The sequence below is a fragment of the Heteronotia binoei genome, chromosome 4 (genome assembly GCF_032191835.1).
Source record: "Heteronotia binoei isolate CCM8104 ecotype False Entrance Well chromosome 4, APGP_CSIRO_Hbin_v1, whole genome shotgun sequence".
Classification (NCBI taxonomy): Eukaryota; Metazoa; Chordata; class Lepidosauria; order Squamata; family Gekkonidae; genus Heteronotia; species Heteronotia binoei.
The window spans coordinates 132507017-132529653 of NC_083226.1; the positions used below are offsets into that span (position 1 = coordinate 132507017).

At 39.5% G+C, this 22637-nt stretch overlaps 1 protein-coding gene across 1 annotated transcript in view; it reads left to right on the forward strand.

Annotated features, from left to right (window-relative positions):
• The window catches only part of BDP1 (B double prime 1, subunit of RNA polymerase III transcription initiation factor IIIB), a 72172-nt gene that overhangs the window by 11249 nt on the left and 38286 nt on the right, over positions 1–22637 (forward strand). The window contains exons 3-17 of the mRNA XM_060235779.1: positions 997–1106; positions 1995–2048; positions 3669–3809; positions 4095–4228; positions 5788–5882; positions 7481–7535; positions 8597–8752; positions 11009–11284; positions 11934–12108; positions 14482–14626; positions 15654–15730; positions 18011–18170; positions 18349–18440; positions 18871–19030; positions 20539–20621. Coding sequence (XP_060091762.1) covers positions 997–1106; positions 1995–2048; positions 3669–3809; positions 4095–4228; positions 5788–5882; positions 7481–7535; positions 8597–8752; positions 11009–11284; positions 11934–12108; positions 14482–14626; positions 15654–15730; positions 18011–18170; positions 18349–18440; positions 18871–19030; positions 20539–20621 — 1913 coding nt within the window. The remainder of the gene's footprint in view (positions 1–996; positions 1107–1994; positions 2049–3668; positions 3810–4094; positions 4229–5787; positions 5883–7480; positions 7536–8596; positions 8753–11008; positions 11285–11933; positions 12109–14481; positions 14627–15653; positions 15731–18010; positions 18171–18348; positions 18441–18870; positions 19031–20538; positions 20622–22637) is intronic.

A 22637-nucleotide genomic window follows, 5' to 3' on the forward strand; every position in this document is an offset into this window, starting at 1 on the left:
ATGTTTAAATATTGCAACAATAAATACTAAGCTACAAGCAAGGAAGAATTTTTTTCCCAATTATGGAATTGACTTTAATTTTTTTTCCAATTGACTCTGATTTTGTTAGTATTATATGAAAAAATACAGAAATAACACCTACCCCCAAAAAATTTGGTCCAAATAGTAACATGTGTGTACATAATTCCACTAATTAAACAATATTTAACAGCACATCTGTATATTTAGGATTGGGATACAATATGCTTTCAGCTGTGATCAGAATGTTGAAAATCTGGGGTGGATAAAAATCATTTTTATTGCTTTAAAACTGCAGTTTCACTAAGTGCCTTTAAAAATATATATAAGCTGTTTTAAAAATTAAATCTAGGAAAATGGAACAGTTAAAGGCTACATTTACAGCCTCTGAAAACTTCTGTGATCTTTTGTTAAATACTTTTGGCTGCTACATAATGTGAAGGGGTTGCAGTCTCATCATGCAGACCTTCCTTCTCTTCACATGTTATATAACTATTTTCACTTTTGCAGCATATCAGTTTGTTGTCACAGTAAAAATATCTTAAATATAAAAAATCTTAAATATATTGTCTTAAGACGTAAGTGTCACTGATCTCTTACTGGGTTTACTCCCAAGCAGGATTGCAGCCTCAGCCTTCAAGTAAGTGGTGTTGCTTAATGTCTCTGCTTCTGCACAGACAGTGCTGTGCTGAACAGAATTTTGTTAATTTCACTGCTGTTTCTCTTGATTCTAAGCGGATACCATTCTGCAATGTAAAAGGCATGTGGGCTAATATATTACATTAGGATATCTGTTTGACTCTGAATTGCTATTCATATAGAATCCGAATAGTATGGGCATTTGAACTTGAAACATATGGATGATAGAATGGAGAACATTCTGTCTTGTTAAAAACTGCTTTATAACTTTCATAATTGCCACCAGTTTTTAAAGCAAAATTGTAACAAAAGATAAATAAAAATATTGTTTTTGTTCAGCAACAACGGAAATCTAAGTATCCGATAATTGAAAAACATTTGCCAGAAGACCGTTCAAAAATGATTATGAGAGATTTCATATATTATCTGCCAGAAAACAATCCCATGAAGTAAGTATGTTTTTAAATAAAAATATTTGCTTTAATTAACTGATTAATTATATCAATATTCTGCTTTTCCTCCAAATATATTAGGATGGTGTACATAGTTTCTCCTGCTTTATTGTAGACAAAGCAAATTTACTGCCACAATCTCCTTCATATGTATGGTGGGTTGGGTCCTTATCCCCAGGGCTTTTTTTTGAAGCAGGAGCTCCTTTGCATATTAGGCCACACACGCCTGCTGTAGCCAATCCTCCTGGAGCTTACAGTAGGCCCTGTACTAAGTGCCCTGTAAACTGTTGGAGGATTGGCTACATCAGGGGTGTGTGGCCTACTATGCAAAGGAGTTCCTGCTACAAAAAAAGTCCTGCTTATCCCTTTTTACCTCATTGGGGAAGAGAAAACATGAATGAGAGTTTTGGAACCTGTGTGTAGAATGGTTATTTATGCTACTGCTGCTTGTTATGCTATACTGCATTTTCTCTTCAATGATTATCATGTGAAAAGCAGTCGCGTCTTATTTAAGAAGAGAAAGGCACAGGTCTGTTGCTTCCTAAGAAGAATGGTTTTCAGAAATGAGGTAATACTCACTTATTTGTGTAGTGTATTTTTGTGAATCTCAGCAGTACAGCAGAAACTTCCCCAAGAGCCCTGAATGGTAAACTGTGGACTATCATGCTGAGATTATAGTTCATACCCTGGTCATGTGTGGCTGATATCTGGGAGTTTCAGACGACTGGATCCCTAGCCATTGCTTGTCCTTTTCAGTTAAAACTGTTTTGTCAATAAGGTTATAACTCACACAGGAAGATCAGACAGTTTGCTATCAGACTAAGACAAAATGTTTGAATGTTATTTTTGCATAAATGACTAATAAAAATGTTTGATATTGTATAGGTCTTCTTTGGTGGAAGAAAAGAAATTAGAAAGGACTGCAGCCCAAACAAAAGAGTAATCTTTGTATTTTCTATGGGAATAGAATTGGTTACACATTAATATAGATGGATTTGTAATTTTTAAAATATTCGTCAACTATATGATTGTGGTAAAGATTATAATCCTTGTATCTTTTCCGATGAAAATGTATTCTTGCTGTTAATTGTTGAATGCTAAACCTTTGCTAGGGCCTGTTTAGAAGTGCTAAACAGCCATTAGATACATTAAGGAGCCAGAAACAAGATATATATTCAGGTGCTCTTACTCTCTTTTTTCCTCTTTCTCTTTTATCTGTTTACTGAAATATTTTATAAGATGTCATTCTTACAAATACCAAAGTAGTAAAGAGTTAAAAATGCTAGAGAGCACAGAAAGCAATGTTATATAAAAATAACAGAAACCACAACAGATTAACTGCGACTTGACTGCCAAAAGCTTCCCCCCTCCCTCTTTTCCTTTCCTCTGTTCTTATATTCCTTTTTAAATGCTGGATTAGGAAGACCCCCAGGGTTAAGTTTAAGGATGGCTATTACTTCTGTGGTTAATGACAGCAAGAAGAATTTGTGCGCAAATGAAATGGGTGAGTGAGGGAGAGATAGCATCTGATCTCATGGCCCCTAGCCACAATTAATAGTTGATTAACATTTTATTTGTCAAGGCAATTTTGCTGATTTTTGTATTCTTTCAGCCATACCTTTATAGAGGTTCTTAAAAGCTCATTCAGAAAGTCACTTCAGATATAATGGTACTTTACAGCAGGGGTCCCCAACCTTCAGGCTGTGGATCAGTACCAGTCCGTGGCCTGTTAGCAACCGGGCTGTGAGTTGTATAATTATTTCATTATAGTGTAATTACAATGTAATAATAATAATAAGATAATGACACTGGATTTATACTCTGAATCTCAGAGTGGCTCACAGTCTCCTTTATCTTCCACCCTCACAACAGGCGCCCTGTGAGGTGGGTGGAGCTGAGAGAGCTCTGACAGCAGCTGCTCTTTCAAGGACAACTCCTACAAGAGCTATGGCTGACCCAAGGCCATTCTGGCAGCTGCAAATGGAGGAGTGAAAAATCAAACCCATTTCTCTCACATAAGGGTCTACACACTTAATCACCACACTTAACCACCACACTAAAATAAAGTGCACAATTGTGTCATCCCGAAACCATGCCCCCCCTACCCCTGGTCTGTGGAAAAATTGCCTTCCACAAAACCGGTTCCTGATGCCAAAAAGGTTGCGGACCACTGCTTTACAGCACTCTAAGTACACTAGAGGGATCTACACAAACAGTACAATAAAAAGGTAAAATTTATTGTACTGTTTCAGACTTTAGGTAAGGGATGATGTCTTTCAGAGTTCCTCCACACCACTAACACCTTGTAAGTGGAAAATTAATATGACATTGCAACAGAATAGGATATATTTTTCTTCCTGGTGTGCTAATTCTTCATTTTAGGGGAGTTTTTACATGTGGGGAGTATTTGACACCTTGAATGGTTCAACACATTATTCCACCTCATTCTGCTGTATGTGTAGCCTAATACAGAGAGAGAGAGAACCTTAGAGAAGAACATATGTTAGAAAACAGACTTGGATGAACTTTTCTGTGAAGTATTAATTTCCAAAATTTCAGACCTGAAGATAAAATTGTTGCTGATCATGAAGATGAAAATGAGGAAGTCGAGGAAGAAGAGGGAGAAGAGGATGATGGCCCCCTCCTAGTTCCTCGAGTAAAAGTAGCAGAAGATGGCTCGATTATTCTAGATGAAGAGAGGTTAGATTTTGACAGTTGGAAAAAACATTTCTAGAGCTGTTAGGGATTTTTGTTTCTCTCAGTGCTCTTTATGGTTAATGAACTACTTTATTGTCACAATGTAAAATTTAAGGCTTCATTTAAGTTCATTGAAACATTTTTAACTTATTAATTTTAAATCTCTGTTGATACATTGTAGAGCTTCTCATGCAGTCTTGGTTCCAGCTCTGGTAAAAGACTACTGTTGTTTTTGATGTATCATTATTTCTTACTGCATTTCTTCGTATTCCATATGTCCTGATTTAGTTTGACTATAGAAGTTTTAAGGACGAAGGGGCAATGTGTGGTGGAAGAAAATGACCCCATCTTTGAGCGTGGTTCTACAACAACCTACTCAAGTTTTAGAAAAAACTATTATACGAAGCCATGGTCTGAAAAGGGTAGGTGCACTTTTAGTGCTGTCAATATAGAATTACAGTGATATGTTCTTTTTTGGATTTGCCTTCTGAAGAGCTAAGTGTAAAGAATTATGGTTCCCTAAAGTTTTGCTAAACTTTGGTTTAGGTTTATGGCCTACATGATACTTTCTCACAAAGATAGTTAAAACAACAGAGCTTTGACCTTCAGTCTGACTGCTTGCATCTGGCTGAGGAGGTACCATCCTCTCCCTGGGCTTCTTAATTGACAAATTCCAAACATCTGAATAAATGGCTGAGAGAAAATGGCTAAGCTGCAGTACAGAAAATGGCTAAGCTGCAGTACAGTTGTCACATGTCTCAGCAACAAGGAGAAGAGGGTTACTTCATCTCTCTGATTCTAATCGGCTACTTCAGGCCTGTGGCCTATCAGAATCTTTTCTATAAGTTAGCCAGCTTTTTGTCTTGCTTCTATCTTGGTGGTTACTTGACCAGCATTGTGTCAGTGGTTGCCCAGCTCAACCTTGCCATTTTGATTACTGTTCCTGTATGGGCTGATTCCCTGACATGTCTCTGAAAACTAGAGTTTGATGCTGAACCTAGCAACCTTGTGGACTACAATGGTAACCTCTGGATATTGTATTAGTTATTCTGGATATGCTTAGATCTGTTATTTTTATTCTTGACAGTCTTGCACTTTAATAGGTCAATTATATTTTTTTAACGTGGTGTGGATTATTATCTCTTCTGGCCTCAAGCTAAATCCAGAAGTCTTGGACCTGACCACCTACTGGTAACATCTTTGTTTGGAAACTCAGACTGCAAGCCAACCTTATAAGGCTGACTTTCTTGTTAATTCCCTGAGAGGCCCAGAGGCTTGTCTCTTTTCTCTGATGCTGTGGGGAAATAGTCGAAAAGAGACTGGTAGCAGATACCATTTAAAGCCGGAGTTGTTCTCTCTCTAGTAGTTAGTCACTTATTTTGCCTTGCATGCTAAACAATGGGTCTTCCTATCCCAGGCTTGGGGTGAGGAGAAACTTTGACACTAAGGTTGCCAGATGTTGGCTTAGTTTAAGGGAATGCTGCCAAACAAAGTCAGTATAGAGTGATGACGTAATTTGTTTAATCTGTTTGTTACTTGTACCCTGTATCTTGATCACTCATAGTGAAAACGTATGTACCGTAATTCATAGTGTGGAATATGAAATATAATGTAGTTATAAGTTGCAGCAATATGTTTGGGAAGGGTTTGATGTATTTACATAACACTCCCTCTCCCAATCAAACTTAGTCTATTTATAGTATTTGTAGACACACATTATATAATTGTGGATTAACTCTATGTTGTTAATATGAATGCTTTTCAACAGTCACAATCAGCTGCTTTTTCAGATGCTTTGAAGAAATTAATTTGACCCATTAGATTTGAAAGCTGTTTTGCTCTTAAAATGAGATAAGAAATTTTCTTATAAAATGTAGTATATATTTTATTATTAATATATAAATGTTCTGATAGTTCACTCTTTAAATCTATCGATCCTAGTGTTCAAATCCATATATTTACTGCTATGTTCTTTACACAGAAACAGAGATGTTCTTCTTAGCCATAAGCATGGTTGGAACTGACTTTTCAATGATTAGTCAGCTTTTTCCTCACAGAGCAAGAACGGAAATAAAGGTAAACATTTAAAAATTAAAAATCACCAAAGGTGTTTTCTTCTGTGTTGTGACTGCTGTTCTTTTAAATATATAGTAATGATTATTTGAATTGATAGATCCAAGTGGGCAGCTGTGTTGGTCTGAAGCAGTAGAACAAAGTAGGAGTCAAGTGGCACTTTTAAGACCAATATTTCTTTTCAGATTAATATACTTTTGTATTTGCAAATGATCACAGCAGGGCCTTTGTACAGATTATTTTGCAAAATTTCAGGCCTATAAGCCAAATTCATTTACCACAGCATTTTAAGCTGCCTTTTTCATCCCTGTTTTCATATTAGTTGCACCCCAGCTTGTTTTTCATATGGCTTCTGCTTCATCTGCACAGACCATGTTAGCCAAGGGTGTCCTTTTAAAAGAAGTCATGAGGCACATCCCAAGGACAAGTGCCCTTATGTTGTTTTTCTCCATAGTCTTAATCTGTGTTTACACAGTGAAAGAATCTTCCCTGCACTACCCAGGAAAGTGGCTACATGAAAATTGAAATGTGCCCCTCCCCATTCTTTTCTTTTTTTCCAGCAACAACTTTTTCCTTATTTGATCATTTAGAATTATTAAAAAACCTCTGCTCTACTTTTCTCCCTCAAAAGTGTCCCAAGACAGCTATTTATTGCAGTAAACAGCACCCAACCAGACAGGATGCTGTCTTTATAGTGGGAGGAGTACTTGTGTTTGCAAGAGGTTATTAATTTTGAGGAATACCCACTACTGTGAGTGTGTGCCAGACCTGCACTATATTCTTGGTGTGTTCCATATTATTTAAAATGAGAAAAGTGCTCCTTGCACTTGCAAGGAAATAAATAAATCTATCTTCTCCTGTCTTAGGTTTTTTTAAAATCAGTTTTCTTTTAAAATTATAAGCCAGCATCCCTTGAGAACTTGTGTGTGTTGGTAAGATTTCAGAAATTCATCCCCAAAACTGTCTTCCAGGATTCTGTAAGCAGCTTGAGCAGACTGTCTCCCTTCTATTTTCTCTCTTTGACTGACACTGCTGTTCTTAGCATCTCATCCCTTCTGGAATATATTTACAGTGCAATCCTAAAAATAATTACACCCTTCCAAGTCCATTGACCTCAATGGACTTAAAAGGGTATAGCTCTGCTTAGGATTGTTTTGCTAGGCCATTTTTGTGTGGAGTTTCCCCCTTTTTTTCTAGCTAATTTACAGACTCATGTTCTTCCTTCATACCTGTGTGTTGAGGTGTTTATATAAAGACCTTGTCTGACTGACCTAGTGGTGAAGCTTTTATCATTCATGTTTTGTGTCTTTTAGTAAAGATAAGCTACATACTGATATCTCTTGTCAAAGTATGAAGATTTTGAATGAAGGGTTTGTTTAACCCCCCTCTTGAATGGAAAGCTTTTTTTAAAGCATCCTTATAGGCCAGCTGGTTTACTATTAGATACAGTGATTTTATTATGAATAAAGATAGATGAACTAATTCACTGCTGAGTTAAAAATGTGAGAAGCTATAAGGGGAATATACGCTATAGTTCAGACTAAAATAAAATTTCGTTTCTTATTGAAAATCAATAATGTGGCACAACTTTCTGTTTTCAGAATAAATTTAAGCGGGAAGAAAAGGCCAATGGATGGAGAATAGATAAAGCATTCAGTAAGCATTTCTAGATTAACTATTATCCTAAGTGAAACTTTCTGTGTGTCTTTTAGTAAAAATAAACTAAAATTGAATATTATCTCTTGTTATAATGTAAAGGTTTTGTTCAGTGCTTGTAGAATGGAAGGCTTGTTTCAGTACTAGGATCTCCCAGATGGACAGGTTCAGATATCACCTCTATTGAGGATTGTTTAGCTCAGGGGTGACCAAACTGTGGCTCTTTCACATGTAGTGTGTGGCTCTCGAAGCCCCCACTGCCCCATTGACCAGCTTGGAGAAGGCATCTCTCTCTATAAATCGTTTCTCCAAGCCAAGCCAGCTGCTGACTTGGAGAATGCATTTAAAGTTAAAGTTGCTTTCTTTACACCTCTCCCTTCCTCTTCCTTTCCCTGGCTGCCTGCCTTCATGTCTTGTGGTTCTCAAACATCTGAAATTTATTCTGTGTGGCTCTTACTTATGTTAAGCAAGCTTGGCCACCCCTGGTTTAACTCTTTTGTTCTATTCAATTAATGGGATTTTTTTGTCCATGCAGATTCACTGTGATCTTAAGTAGCTAAACTTTCATCTTAAATCTTCCTCTAGACCTGGCCTCCATGAGGGCACAACTACCACCATTTTAAAGTCATCTAAAAATGCCATGAGTTCCTGATCCTAATTGAGCCTGCAGCATAGCACTCTAACTGTAGTTCCCCCATGCCATGTCAAGTGTCAGAACGGGGTGTGTGGGGAAGGATGTTGCTGTTTCAGACTTTGATAAGGTGCCTGCGGTGGGTTGGGGATAAGAGCATCTCAGCCTGCTACACTGCAGATGTGTTCTGGATCAGTCTCTTGCAGCATTTTAAACTGACTTTTAAATGGCAAGCAGCATCCTCGTGGCAGCCACAAGGACACTGTGACGTCTAGTGTGGCTCACCAATTTATTGCTGAATGAACTTTAATTTTCAAGAGCCTGTGGTATTTAAAAAAAAACTTAATAAAGGATCGTGACATGAATTTGTAATTACACGGACTATTTGTTTTCATGTGACAAACTTTCACATCATTTTCTTGTTTGACAGAAGAAAAAAGGCCATTCGATTTTGATTTATTTGCGAAACTCCTCGAGAAAGTCCTGGAAAATGAAAGGAGAAAGGCAAATGATGGAAAATGTCAGCTGCAAAAAGAAAAAACAGTCAGTGAAAGAAAACTGCCCAAGTCTCAGAAAAAGCGAAAAGGTATTTAAAAAAAAATGTAGAACTGTTGCTAAGTAATAATTACAACTTGATTAGTCTCCCACCCATCACAATCTGATTGGGAATCTTTTGTTCCTTCCCTGTGCATACTTAGCAAGTATGAAGTGTACTGTGTAGTGGTTGCTCTGCAGTTTTGTAATTCCATTCTAAAGGAACCTTGCTAAATATTGTCCTTAATGGTAGGACTTTTTTTTGTTCTCTTCCAGGCTTTTAGTAGGCTGAATGTTTAACTGCCAACAGTAGAATACTATAAATTTCTGTGGGTTTTTGGCAGTTTTTGCTGCTTTGCTAATTTAATTGTTGTTGTATTACTGTTTTTGTTGTACTGTTGATTTAACACCATAATAATTTTTTTAATTGAAATGTGGTACATACATTTTTGTGCAGTGTGATTGAACAAGTTGTGACTGGGCAACTTCTGGGATTCCTGAATGAAGTAGATTGTTTGAATTCATTCTGATTCGTTTTCAGGCCTGATTATGGAACTGAAATGGCCTTGGTCATCCTAGTAGATGACCTGTACTAGGAGATGGAAAGGAGGAGTACAGCCCTGTTAATTCTCCTGGATCTCTTGGTGGCTTTTGAGAGCCAGTTTGGTGTAGTGGTTAAGTGTGTGGACTCTAATCTGGGAGAACTGGGTTTGATTCTCCATTCTACTGTTTGTGCCTGCTGAGTGACCTTGGATCAGTCACAGTTCTTGAAAGAGCTCTCTCAGGCCTACATATTTTACAAGGTGTCTATTGTGAGGAAAGAAAGGGAAGGAGATGGTAAGCCACTCTGAGTGAAGGATGGAGTATAAATCCAATCTCTTCGTCCTTCTCCTCCTCGTGGTATCGTTCTAGATAGCCTTTCAGAGTTTGGACTGGGAAGCACTGTTTTGTGGGTGTTTTAAGTCCTCGTGTGTAGTGCTGGGGCATGTCGTAGTAACATCTAGATTAGATTACTGCAATACACCATATATGAGGCTGCTCTTGCAGATTATCCAAAAGCTACAATTGGTGTAGAATGCAGCGGCCCAATGACTGGAAGGGGTCAACAAGACTCCAGTCTCGTTCCATCTTCACTGTCTCCCAATTTTTTTCCATGCCCAATTCAAGGTGCTGGTATTGACCTTTAAAGCTCTATATCAGGGATGTCAAACGTGCAGCCTGAGGGCTGGATCAGTCCTCTAGAAATCTCCTATCAGGCCTGTGAGCAGCTCACTGTCATATACTTCCTTCTTTCACTCTTTCTTCCTTCTGCATCACAGCTTGCTTTGCTAGGCTTGCTTAATTGCACAAGAGCTACAGAGCAACTCCTGCGATAGCTATGGCTAACCCAAGGCCATTCCAGCAGCTGTAAGTGGAGGAGTGGGGAATCAAACCCGGCAACTTAAGTACATCTATGTAAAACAACTTATGTACAAAACTTATGTACAAAAGCAACTTATGTACAAAGGTTCACAATGCCCATCCATTTCATGTTTTCCTTGGGTCTTAGGCTCCAAGCATTGATCATGAGATTTCTGTAATATGTCAATAAATCAAAAGTGGGTTTGCAACTTACTGACATACACCTGAACAACACCTGAACAGCATACTCAAGATTGCTACAGCACAGACATTGTCTCCAGATTTTGATGCAATAATTCAGAGAAAGAGATGTCAGTTATCAGATACTGTTAAATAAACAAAATATTGCAAGAGTGCTGATCTTTTAAGCATACTTTAAGTTTTTAAAAAATGTTAATATTGTTGGTCTGTGTCCTTTATAAAGTTTACATCTTCACTATCTGGCATTACATTTTATGACATACATGGTTCAGCCTGACAAGGTTTCATTTATATCAGATCCGGCCCTCATAACAAATGCGTTCAACACCCCTGGGACAAGGATACTGTAAGGACTACCTACTCTATTATGAATCTACCTGACTATTCTGGTCATCTTCAGAGGCCCTGCTTTGGGTGCCCCTATCATCTGAGGTTACATGGGTGGCAGCCTGAGAAAGATTTGATTGTGACAAACAAATAACTGTTTTATATAGTATAGAAGGAAATCAAGGAGTTTCATATGTAGTCAATGCTGGAGTAGTTTCATGGTGAAGAGAGGGGTACAGATGGCATGCCAAGCATTTTGAGAGTTTAATATGAAAAAAGAAGAATTCTAACACTTTTTTAAAATTTGGGGGGACTATTTTTAGTTTGCTTATTGAGAATTATTTGACTGTTGGTATATTTATATTGTATCCTTTGATAGCCAAAGTTATTAATGGACAACCCAGCCTCGGACAGGATGATCAGAATGCCAATATTTCTGATGCAGAAATGGAGGTAGACTGTGGGACTGCAGAAAAGGAGAATGAAGAGTCTTTTAGCATCCTGGAACAGACTGAAGGGCAGACAGTAAATGAATCTGTGATGAAAAAGAAAAGAAAAAAGAAAAAAAAGGATTCTGAACAGGAAGCTGAGAACCTTTCTGAAGGAAAAACTATTCCTTCAGAATCAGTGGAGGGAGAAAGACTGAGGAAGGAAAGTAAGAGTCTAAATTATTTTAAAGCTCATTATTGTGAAGATATTTTTTGATATTACTGATTTTTTTTTCATTTACTAAATGCTACATGGTATAGGTTGAATGATAATACATATAAAGCAGCAAATACAGCTTGAAGAACCACTATTGTCACTTCACTGAAACATGTTGATTTACTTTCTGACTGAGACTAAAGCCGTGCAGTCAAATAGCATGAGTTATTCTTTAGACAGTGCAGTGAGACTATTTTTTAAATTCCATGCAGCCTACAAATTACATTTTAAAAATTTTATGTATCCTGGAAACTACATTTGGCTCATATTGCCATAATTAAAGATTTTTCTCAGAATACTGCCAGAGGTAACCAAAATCGAGCTTATTATGAAATGTTTGAACCAACCAAATACTGGCTGGCAACAAGAGAAACACTGTTCTTCTTCCTTCCCCTTAACTTGCATTATTGTAAAACAAAACAAAGAGGTTGGTTTGGGGGAGAAAACTCTTTTAAAAAGAAGTCTATTCCATAAAGTTGTATGCTAAACAGGCATTCAGACATCACTGGTCACTTGGGACAAGTATGCCTTCATTTTGTAAATAAAAAGTTTAATTAATGGCTTTGCAGGATATATAATGCTTGACCATCTGTTGTTAGGAGAAAGTGTATCATCTAGCACAAAGAACCACTGTATTGATGAGACTGGTGGTGAACTAGAGGTTTCTGATGGGCAGACACTTGAAGATACTCATTTCTCAGCTGAAGACAATCCACAGTGCAGCAAACAGCTAAATGAAGAGACAGGAGGAGAAGATAGTCTGATTTCATCCAGGTAATAAATTATATCAGGGCTTAATTTAAGCATGATATACACAGTCCAGTACAGCACATTCCCGGCATTACAGTTTTTTATGTTGCAACTACTTGTATTGCAATATGGCATAGTCCCTATTACGTTTGCAGCATAAGCCCACGAGCTGGATACATGACTAACTGTGAAGTCCTAAGCAGAATTACACCTTTGTAAGGCATAAGCTTAGAAGGGTGTAATGGCTGTGCCCCAACATATTAGCGGCACTTGGCTTTGTATTTTCAGTGCTTAAAAAGGAAAGGAAGGACATGTATGTACAAAGTGCTGTCAAATTACAGCCAGTTTATCTTGCAGAGATAAATGAGATAGTTTACCATTGTCTGCCTCTGCATAGCAATCCTGGACTTGCTTGGCATTCTCCCATCCTAGTACTAGCTAGAACTGATACTGCTTAGCTTCTGAGATCAGGGTAGCCTGAACTGTCCAGGTCAAGTCTTTAAAGAGGGATATAGGAATATGTAAAATAGCTTGTTTTCACTTTAGGATTGGTAGGACTGCCACAGCTTTAAGACATGGAATAGGAACTCATAGACAAATAACAAATTATTATGTGTATTGTGATCTACTATTTACTTGGTGACACTACTGCTGAGAATATTAGGCTATAGATTTTGGTGTAGATCCCTGATCAATGATTGCTTTTTCTGTGTAATGTAGAAAGACTTGTCCTGACATATCTGTTTCTATCTCTAAAATGGGAATAGTGGCATAGTTTCCTGCATTTGTTGTGAAGGCAAGTAAAACCCCCCAAAAACATAATGTATGTATTTAATTGATCCATGTAATATTGAACTTGGTGGTCCTGTGCCTACTTGCAGGACAGCAAATACAGCCTCCATTGACAGGCCTGGGGCTTGTGTCTACTCAGGGAACCCTTTGTGTATGCAGAAAAACATGATATTAAAAAAAGATATACACAGCCTTTCCCTCAGTGGTTGAGCAGCTGTAGAATATAATGGGCAGTTTATTAGCTGAAAGGAACAGGAAAAGAAAATGGGTGAGGGAGGGGAAATTTGCTTGATTGAGCTTCTAACAGCTTTTGGACCTGGACAGGGAGATAGTTTCTAGAAATCCTCCACCCCTATTTCTCTGCCTTCATGCCAGCCTAGATGCTATGAGCTTTTAAAAACTAATTAGTTAGAGAGAGCTTCCTCTGATCCTAAAATGTACCTCCTGAAGCATTCCGAAGTGATTAAGAGGACAGAGCTAAGTATTATGAGCTAGTGAGGTGAAATTAGGATCAAGGAAAGTGTGCTGTGAGGGGGCATCACACCCCCCACTCTCCCATACATCGTTGAGAGGGGAAAAAATAGCCCCTTATGGCTTTATATTGCTCAAGTCCAGAACTAGTTAAGCAACTTTCTGCTTCCATTATGCCAAAACCTTAGCAACCTTGAACTATAGTACTATTATTACTGAGACTCAGAACTAGGTGGGCCAAGCAACTGTTCATCTAGCCCTGGTGCTCAACCCTGTTGTGATACTATATTATTTGGGTAGGGAGGAGCTTCCTAATAGTTTATCTCTGCTCTGGTAAGACCTCATCTGGAGTATTGTGTTCAGTTTCGGGCACCACATTTTAAGAAGGATATAGACAAGCTGGAATGGGTCCAGAGGAGGGCGACGAAGATGGTGAGGGGTCTGGAGACCAAGCCCTATGAGGAAAGGCTGAAGGAGCTGGGGATGTTTAGCATGGAGAGGAGGCGGCTGAGAGGTGATATGATCACCATCTTCAAGTACTTGAAGGGCTGTCATATAGAGGATGGTGTGGAATTGTTTTCTGTGGCCCTGGAAGGTAGGACCAGAACAAGTGGGTTGAAATTAAATCAAAAGAGTTTCCGGCTCAGCATTAGGAAGAACTTCCTGATCATTAGCATGATTCTTCAGTGGAACAGGCTTTCTCGGGAGGCGGTGGGCTCTCCTTCCTTGGAGGTTTTTAAACAGAGGCTAGATGGCCATCTGACAGCAATGAAAATCCTGTGATTTTAGGGGGAGGTGTTTGTGAGTTTCCTGCATTGTGCAGAGAGTTGGACTAGATGACCCTAGAGGTCCCTTCCAACTCTATAATTCTATGATCTCTCCCTCCCCTCATGGGCCTCCAGCTTGTACTGTATGCATGCCGGCACAGTACTATGGAGGTTTGAGCAGAGGAAGCCCAAGCAGAAAACCTTTCACTCACATTGTAGCTCACACTCACATTGTAGCTCATTGGGTAGTTTTGGGTTAGTCAACTTGCAGCATTGTGTGAAAGAGAAAATGTGATGTTCTAATCCTGTATGAACCCATGAAGTAAGGTGGGAAAATAATCCAATGACAGGTGTTCTTGTCTTCTAGTATTCAAGATGGCACATTTGTTGAAGATAAGTCTGAGCTACAAGTTTTACAAGCTAATTCTAAGGACCTTGTTGAGCAGTTTTCAAAGTCTTCGATTTCTTCAAGTGCAAATGAAGAAGAATTTGAAGAAACCCATGCAGAAATGGTAACAATATTCATGCACACTCTTAGCATACCAAGGCTCCATATTCTAGCAAGACATTGCATATTCCTGCATTATGCAGGGGGTTGGACAAGATGACTCTGGATGTCCCTCCCAACTCTATGATTCTGTGATCCTATATTGCTTTAAGATTTGCATCCTAATCTAGCAAGGGCAAATGAGTATAAATTTATGCACATGGATTGCCTTTCTTTGCACAGATAAAACAATGCTGTAGTGAGGAGGAACTCTGCTTCTGTGTGCATTCCTGCATGTATATGCATACCAAACAGCTGATACTGTATTTTCTGTAATAGCCTGTTGGGTTGAAAACTAGTTCTGGAAACCTCTTCTCTGACACATTCTAACATATTAGTATTAAAATTACTGTTCAGTGGAGGAACTTCTCATGGTCAGCAGATAGCATAAATTTCTGCACCAGTGTCATGTTATTAAAGGAAAAAGAATCAGTGTGGCATAGTGGTTGGGACTGGACTAGGGAGACTATGTCATTCAACATGTCCCTGCCTTGAAGGCCGCTGAGTGACTATAGGCCCAATCACCATCTCTCAGCCTAACATACCTTGCAGAGTTGCTGTAGAGATAGAATGCATTTAGGGAGAAGGAAAGGACCATACACTTTGCCTTCAGTTTCCTTGAAGAAAAGATAGGAGGGGGGGGGAAATCAAGAAATAAGTATTAGAATTGAAACAGATGGATGAGGCATACTTTCAACTGCCTTATATGCACAAGTTGTTGAATTTCAAAACAAATAGGAAGAACAATTAATGGGTTAATTCCATAGCATCCTAAACAAGACTGCCAAAAGTAATTCTAGTATAGATCCTTCGTACATTGATAATTTATTTCTCTTCAATTTTTAAAGTCTAATGCTATACATTTGAGAAAATCTGTGAAATTTCCCCCCTCTTTTTGTTGAAGAATTTGGCTTTCTATTGCTGTTCTACCACAATAGCTATTAAAGAAATCAGAAGCATTAGATAATTTTGCAGTTTTGATTTCCTTACAGAATGAATTAGCTGAATTAGATAAACTGGATAAAAGGACCTTTGTGCTATCAAGTAGCAATGAAAAAACTGAAATAACGTGAGTAGTATAGTTTTTCATATACGTAATAACTAAATGTGTAATTTTTGCCTGGATGTTATTGCACACACAGGAAAATCCAATTAAGAATTACTGCTATAGCTCAGTAATAGTGCAGTATTCAGCAGTGTGTGGCTGCAGCACAAAATCCTCCAAATCGTGGGTAGGATCCAAAGGTTCTGTTCTGCTAGTGGCAGAGCCTTGCATTAATGGTGAAAGAAGTATCCCTGCCTTAGAGGAAAGCTTCACTATTAGTGGAAATGAACTGCTGGATCCAACTTCCTGAAACTAATTCTGCAAGCTCAAAGGGGTCTATAGATTTCTTTAACTTGTCCCCTCTCCTGTGCTGTATGTCCAACTGTGACACAGCATTGGGAAAGGGTCAGAAAAAAGTCTAAAACTCCTCTGGACTATTGCAAGCCTCTTGTGTGAACAGAAGCTGCTTGTGGCTATGTTTTCAAAGCCCTCTTTTAATATGCAAAATTGATAAGCATATTTGTACACATGTATACACTCTTAGATTGAACTGTATAAATAAGATGGCTCTAAACATCTTGCAGGTTTATTCTGTGCATTGTTTTATTGTTGCCTTTTAAAAAATGGCCCATCTCTGATACTTTTGTACTGTTTTGATTGAACAATGAGCTTTCTCTTCTTAAAGATTGATTGCTCTCTTGACTGTCTTTTTGATAGATTTCCAGTTTGCTCCTGAGCTTCATTTGCTCTGCTTCTGTGTATATGTAATTTTTCAGCCTTGCTCATGTTTTCCTGTTGGTTGCCTTGGCTTCATTCAGACATCATGGCAAACAGAATTTTATAAAGTCATGGTTCAATCAAGTCCACGTTGGTCATGGTGCCTGAATGCACAGTCCAATAAACCATTGTATTTCCTTTTCTACTTGGTAAATTCTCGGTTATTAATACTTCAGACCGACTGGGGTAAACGTACATAGCAAATTTCTGGCCTTTGATTTCATTTGACCACATAGATAGCAGTACTGGGAAGATATTTTCGCTGTTGGGAGGCAAGAGAGCATCTAAGAAGTAGACAATTCAGGCTGTATGCATAAACTGGGATTTGTTACTTAGGTCTGGTAGGCAAATCAAAGTTAGTTCTATCAATACAGATTAAGCAAGCAGTAGTTTATTATGATGTCTGAATGTGCATTTGTAACATCAGGGATTAGAGAATGACTTTAGTTCATTTGTTGTCTTCTGAAGATCCCTAACTATAAAAGGTATGCACCTTTCTTAAATCTTCGTTCGTGAAGTCAAGCCAAGAGATTCTGTTAGTCCGTATCAAAACAGGATACTGAAGTCAGTGTGGTAAATTCTTGATGGAAGCTGTGTGGGAAATATTCAGCAGCAACCCACTTACTTTCCTTGATTGTTGATAGTAGGCATTTTCTTCTGGATTTTGAGATGTGAGTGGAAGCATTATCTCCTCCTTGTCTGAAGGATTTAAAATTACAGGAAGTTTTTACACATCTCCAAATAGTGCTGTTTAGAGAATGAGAATTTCTTCTCCCCATTTGTAGTGAAGCTCCTAAAGTTGTAGATTTAAGTGCCTTGAATCATGTGTGCTGTTCCCACTGTATTCTCTAAACAATTCACTAAAGACTCCAGGTGACCTACTGAGTGATAAGGTGGGAAGCTCATGAATGCCAGCCAGAAATGAGTTTGCTGTGTTTACTGCAGTTAGTGTGAAGTGTTAATAACAGAGATTTTATTGAGCAGAAAAGGAAGCACAGTGGTATGAGAACTGATGAAATTAATACATTTTGGGAAAGTATGATAAAAGTATCTTTGCCCTCCTTGAGGACTTTGCTTTCATATTTGCTTTTCTACAGTCTATTCCTAGAAATATGGGATGGTCATTTCTGCTTTTAGTCAGTGAACCAGGTACTGTAGTCTACGTAAGCCTTTCTAACATAGTCTGAGAAGATTTTTGTAAAATCTTGGTTGTCTGCTCTTTACTACAGATCTTATATTGTGGAGCATGGTGATGCATAGATTGCTGAAATTGGAATTAACTTGGTCTGTGATTTTCATTAAGTGGTTCTGTTTTTGGAGGGTGTACTTGATTGTGAAGACTATATATTTCAATGTGTTGAGGAAGACAATGTAAAAGTTTGGCCAGGGACCTTAGAGGTTTTTTGCCATCTTCTGGGCATGAGCAGGGGTCGCTGGGGCTCTATTGTACAGGGGGTTACAGTAGATGACCCTGGAGGTCCCTTCCAACTCTGTGATTCTATGAAATATGTCCAGTTTTTTTTCCAGAGAAACTGATAAAACAGCTACTGAAAAGGTTCCCATCAAACAGCAACTGCAAGGATTTGAACCAAACTTATCAAGAACTTCAGAAAAGAATGAACTTCCAGTTGCTAATACATTAGAGAGCCAGCCCTCTTCTTCAAAACCTGTGGGTGGTATAGGAAAGGTATGATTAGAGAATTTTAAAGTATATATTTTGCACTGTCTCAAACCCGTTAACTTTATTGCCTTCTGGAACTTGCATTGATTTCAGTGATTAACTTTGCCTTTCAGAGTGCTCGAGAAAGTGTTTGCCTCATTATGGACACTCTTGTAAAAAAATTCTTCATGTTTCTTTCAATTAGACTATTATGGAAGATAAGGCAGCTAAAATAATTGGATCTATCACAGATGAATTTACAGAAAGATCAAATAGTGATATGGGCAGGGAGTCACAGTAAGTATATGGAAAATACATTTCCCCCTGTAATTTTCATTGCTTGACACCACCACATGTTATGCTGAAGGAAGCTGCTTCTGTAGGCACCCATATAAGGTGGTTGCCAAGGAAATGGAAGAAGTGGTGCTGTTGTAATTTTTGAGGGAATAAATGCTAATATTTACAGAAACTTGAGTTATAAGAAATTATTCCATCTATTGAAAATGGCAGCTATTAATTTTTTTTGTAATTTTCACAGTTATATTTTTAAATATTATGGAACCTGGAGTTTTTATTTCTCCCTCTTTGTTAATTTATTATCTTTCTACTCCTAAATCTTTTCTTATTCTGATCATTCTAAATGTAGAATATAAGTTACTTCAAAGACAAATTTTGCTTATGCAGAGTTGGGATTTGAAAGTGTGAGTGTAAAACTTTTTTTGTGCAGAGGTGCTCAGAAAGCTCCTGAAGAAAAGGGAGAAACAAGAGGCCGCCGGCAGAGACCTAAACCTAATATTATAAAAGCATCTTGCAGAAAAGAAGCTCCTCTCCAAGGGAAATTAGAGCACAGAGTGCTTTGTCCAGAGCCTAACGGATCAGTGAGAAAGGTATGTTATTTATCCTTCTGTATCCCACTTTTTTCTTCAGTGACTTAAGTTGTTCTGGCCTCCTCCATTTTATCCTTACAACTTCCCTATGAGGTAGGTTGGGGAGAGATTGACTGGCCCAAGGTCACCCAGTGAGCTTACATGACGAAGTGGTAATTCAAATGTGGGTCTCACAGATCTAATCAAATATCCTAACCAGTTTGGTGTAGAGAGCCAGTTTGGTGTAGTGGTTAAGTGTGCGGACTCTTATCTGGGAGAACCGGGTTTGATTCCCCACTCCTCCACTTGCACCTGCTGGAATGGCCTTGGGTCAGCCATAGCTCTGGCAGAAGTTGTCCTTGAAAGGGCAGCTGCTGTGAGAGCCGTCTCCAGCCCCACCCACCTCACAGGGTGTCTGTTGTGGGGGAGGAAGGTAAAGGAGATTGTGAGCTGCTCTGAGACTCTTCGGAGTGGAGGGCGGGATATAAATCCAATTTCTTCTTCTTCTTCTTCTTCTTCTTCTTCTTCTTCTTCTTCTTCTTCTTCTTCTTCTTCTTCTTCTTCTTCTTCTTCTTCTTCTTCTTCTTCTTCTTCTTCTTCTAACCACATTGGCTATTTATTATGCTTCCTTAAAATATATATATTTTTAAATCTGAGAGCTGGAAAATAATCTTTGAATGGTTTTAAATTATTTTTTGTGCTGTATGAAACACTAACAATCTATGTACAAGATTTTTAAAGTTACTTTCTGTAGCAGCTTCCAAGCAGTTTGAGATGTATACTGAGTATGTTTGGGCCAGCTTCTCACTTTAAAATGCTTAATAGATCAGCAGTGCAATCCTGTGCAGAGTTATTCCAGTCTAAACCCATTGATGTCAGTGTTCTTAGAATGCAGTAGCTCTGCACAGGATTGCACTGATAGCCTCAATTCAGAAGAATGGCTGTGAGATGTTTGGTGACCAAAATTTGCTCCTAAGATACCTACACTGTATGCATTATCAGAAATGAAGTAAACGTGCATATGCTTGCTTTGCATAATTCTGCCTCCTGAATGCAAATATTTGGATTGTTGAAAACATATATATTTATTGTAGACTCTAGAAATAAAATTTTACTTTTATTTAGGAATTCAAGTCCTTTTGGGACAGGAATGTACAAGGAGGTTGCAGTACACTTTAGTAGTATCCCTGGTGCTAGTCCCTTTTTTGGTTTCTTAGCTTTCACCAGATGCTGTCTACATGTAACCAAGCTTCACAACAATGTTACAAGATTAATGGAAACATTCTTAGGATGCCAGATGAATTCCTTAGCTGATTCCAGGCACGTGTGATAAACACGCATACACAGAGGATAGGTATAGCTATATTTTTGATCATTGATAAATTGTATCTGATCAATGTATTTGGAAAGCTTTCACCTAGTTTACAGCTTTTGTTGTTCATTCCTGTGTTTAAGTTACAGTGGGTGGTCATGATTTGTTTTGCCTGGAAGGGTGCAGCAGCTTACATTTATTTCTGCTTAATTCTCAGAACAATGATCAGGATGATTCAATTGATGCCATCCCAGGGGAGACTACAGAAAAGAACTACCAAGTTTTGGATGCTGAATCTCTGTAAGTATGGCAAAAACAGGGAGATTTTATGCTGCATTGTTTCGTGTGTTGTTGATAACGAGATTCAACTTTGTTCACGCGCAGGTGCCTTCTGTTTGTATAAGAATGATAATTATTTCTAAGTGTTCTTCCTTTTCTGCTACTGTTTCCCTGACCACATAATGTGTCATTTCTGAGGGACCTTGTACTTGGAAATTTCAGAAAGAAATGTCTGCTTGCACTTGTCTTGATCACATCAAATATGAATAGATTGTCTTGTAGAACATAGTAGCAGCAAAGTAGTTCAATGGGGAAAGATGGTAAGAATAAATCAAATGATATTTTTGGTGCATATTCTCCTTCCTTCCTGCAAGTGGCTCAGGGCAGCTTATAGGCTTCCCAACCCTCCCGCCCTGGTGGGGGACCCCAGGATTTCCAGCCTCTTCCCCCGCTCCCCAAAAAAATGGAAGTGGGGGGAGGGGGGGAAATGGCGCCAAGGAGTGTGGGTCCGTGGCCAGCCGCGAATCTGAATTTGCAGAAGGCGGTTCTGAGAAAGAGGTGTGCGTGCATGTGTCAAGCAGCACGCGCAGGTTTCTGTTGCATGCGCAGTGGCTCCGTTCGAGAGTGCGTGCCGTGCCGTTGAGGTGCAGGCTGAGGGAAGGCGGGCCGGTCAGCTTGCGGCTGTCTGGCCTCGGTCTGTGGCAGCGGTGGCGCCCGCAGGACGTTCCGAAGCCCCCGGGGCTATGACCTGCCTCCCTGGCTTCCTCAGCGGCGGCTCTCCCTGCGCCGCCCTCCGCTCCCTGTTCAAATCCTCGTGGCGGCGCCAGCAGCATCATCACCATCAACGGCGCTTCACCGCCCGGCGGAGGCGCAGAGAAGCTTAGATGTTAAGGTGAAGCGCCGTTGATGGTGATGATGCTGCTGGCGCCGCCACGAGGATTTGAACAGGGAGCGGAGGGCGGCGCAGGGAGAGCCGCCGCTGAGGAAGCCACGGCACCTCAGCGCGGATGCTTCCTCTGAGCTCCCCTCGAAAGCCGCCGGTGGGGGGTTCCGCCCCTCTCGGGTGGTGGTGGTGGCCTAGAGTTCGAGCAGCAGCGGTACTGCTTCGCCGGCCTCTCGGAGGAGGACCTTAAGCAGCTGGTGAGCGGCCTTCCTTGGGTTGACCCAGTGCAGGGGTGGCCAAACTGTGGCTCAGGAGCCCCATGTGGCTCTTTCACACATATTGTGTGACTCTCGAAACCCCCACAGCCTCATTAAAACTAAAGTTACTTTCTTTCCACCTCCCTCCCCCTCCATCTATTTGCATCCCTTCCTTGTCTTGCAGCTCTCAGACATCTGACGTTCATGGCTTGCAGCTCTCAAACATCTGATGTTTATTCTATGTGGCTCTTGCATTAAACAAGTTTGGCCACCCCTGACCCAGTGCGTGGGAGTGGTGGTAGAGTCCTCAGGTGCCTTGTGGGGAGGGCTGTACCACCTCAGAGAACAGGTGCATGATAGCAGTTGGGGGATGATAGCCTAGACAAAAAGTGGAGGGGGTTGTTTACACACAAAAAAATCTGGACTGGAGGGTTTCAGTCTCTTCTCCCTGGGCTGCTGGTATTGTGTTTGCAGAAAGTCCCTTTTTCTGTGCAAGGAGCAGCATTCAGAAACAATACCATCTCATTGGACTACTGTGTGGTCCCTTTAATTCTGATGGACAGAACTCCCTTTGGAGTTCAATTGTGCTTGTCACACCCTTGCTCCTAGCTCCACCCCAATGTCTCCTGGCTCCACCCCCAAAGTCCCCAGATATTTCTGGAATTGGACTTGGCAACCCTAGCAGCTTATGTGGTTCATTCTTGCAAGTTTTATCCTCACAACAATCCTGTGAGGTTAAGTTATGTTGAATAAAGCTAATTGACCCAAGGTCATTCAGTAAACTTCATGGGTAGGTAGGGATTTGTGCTTAGGTTTCCTATTTCCTAATCTTGCAATCTAGCCACTATGCTGCCCTGACTTTATAATTTTTTTAAAAAGTCAACAGTTGTATATGTT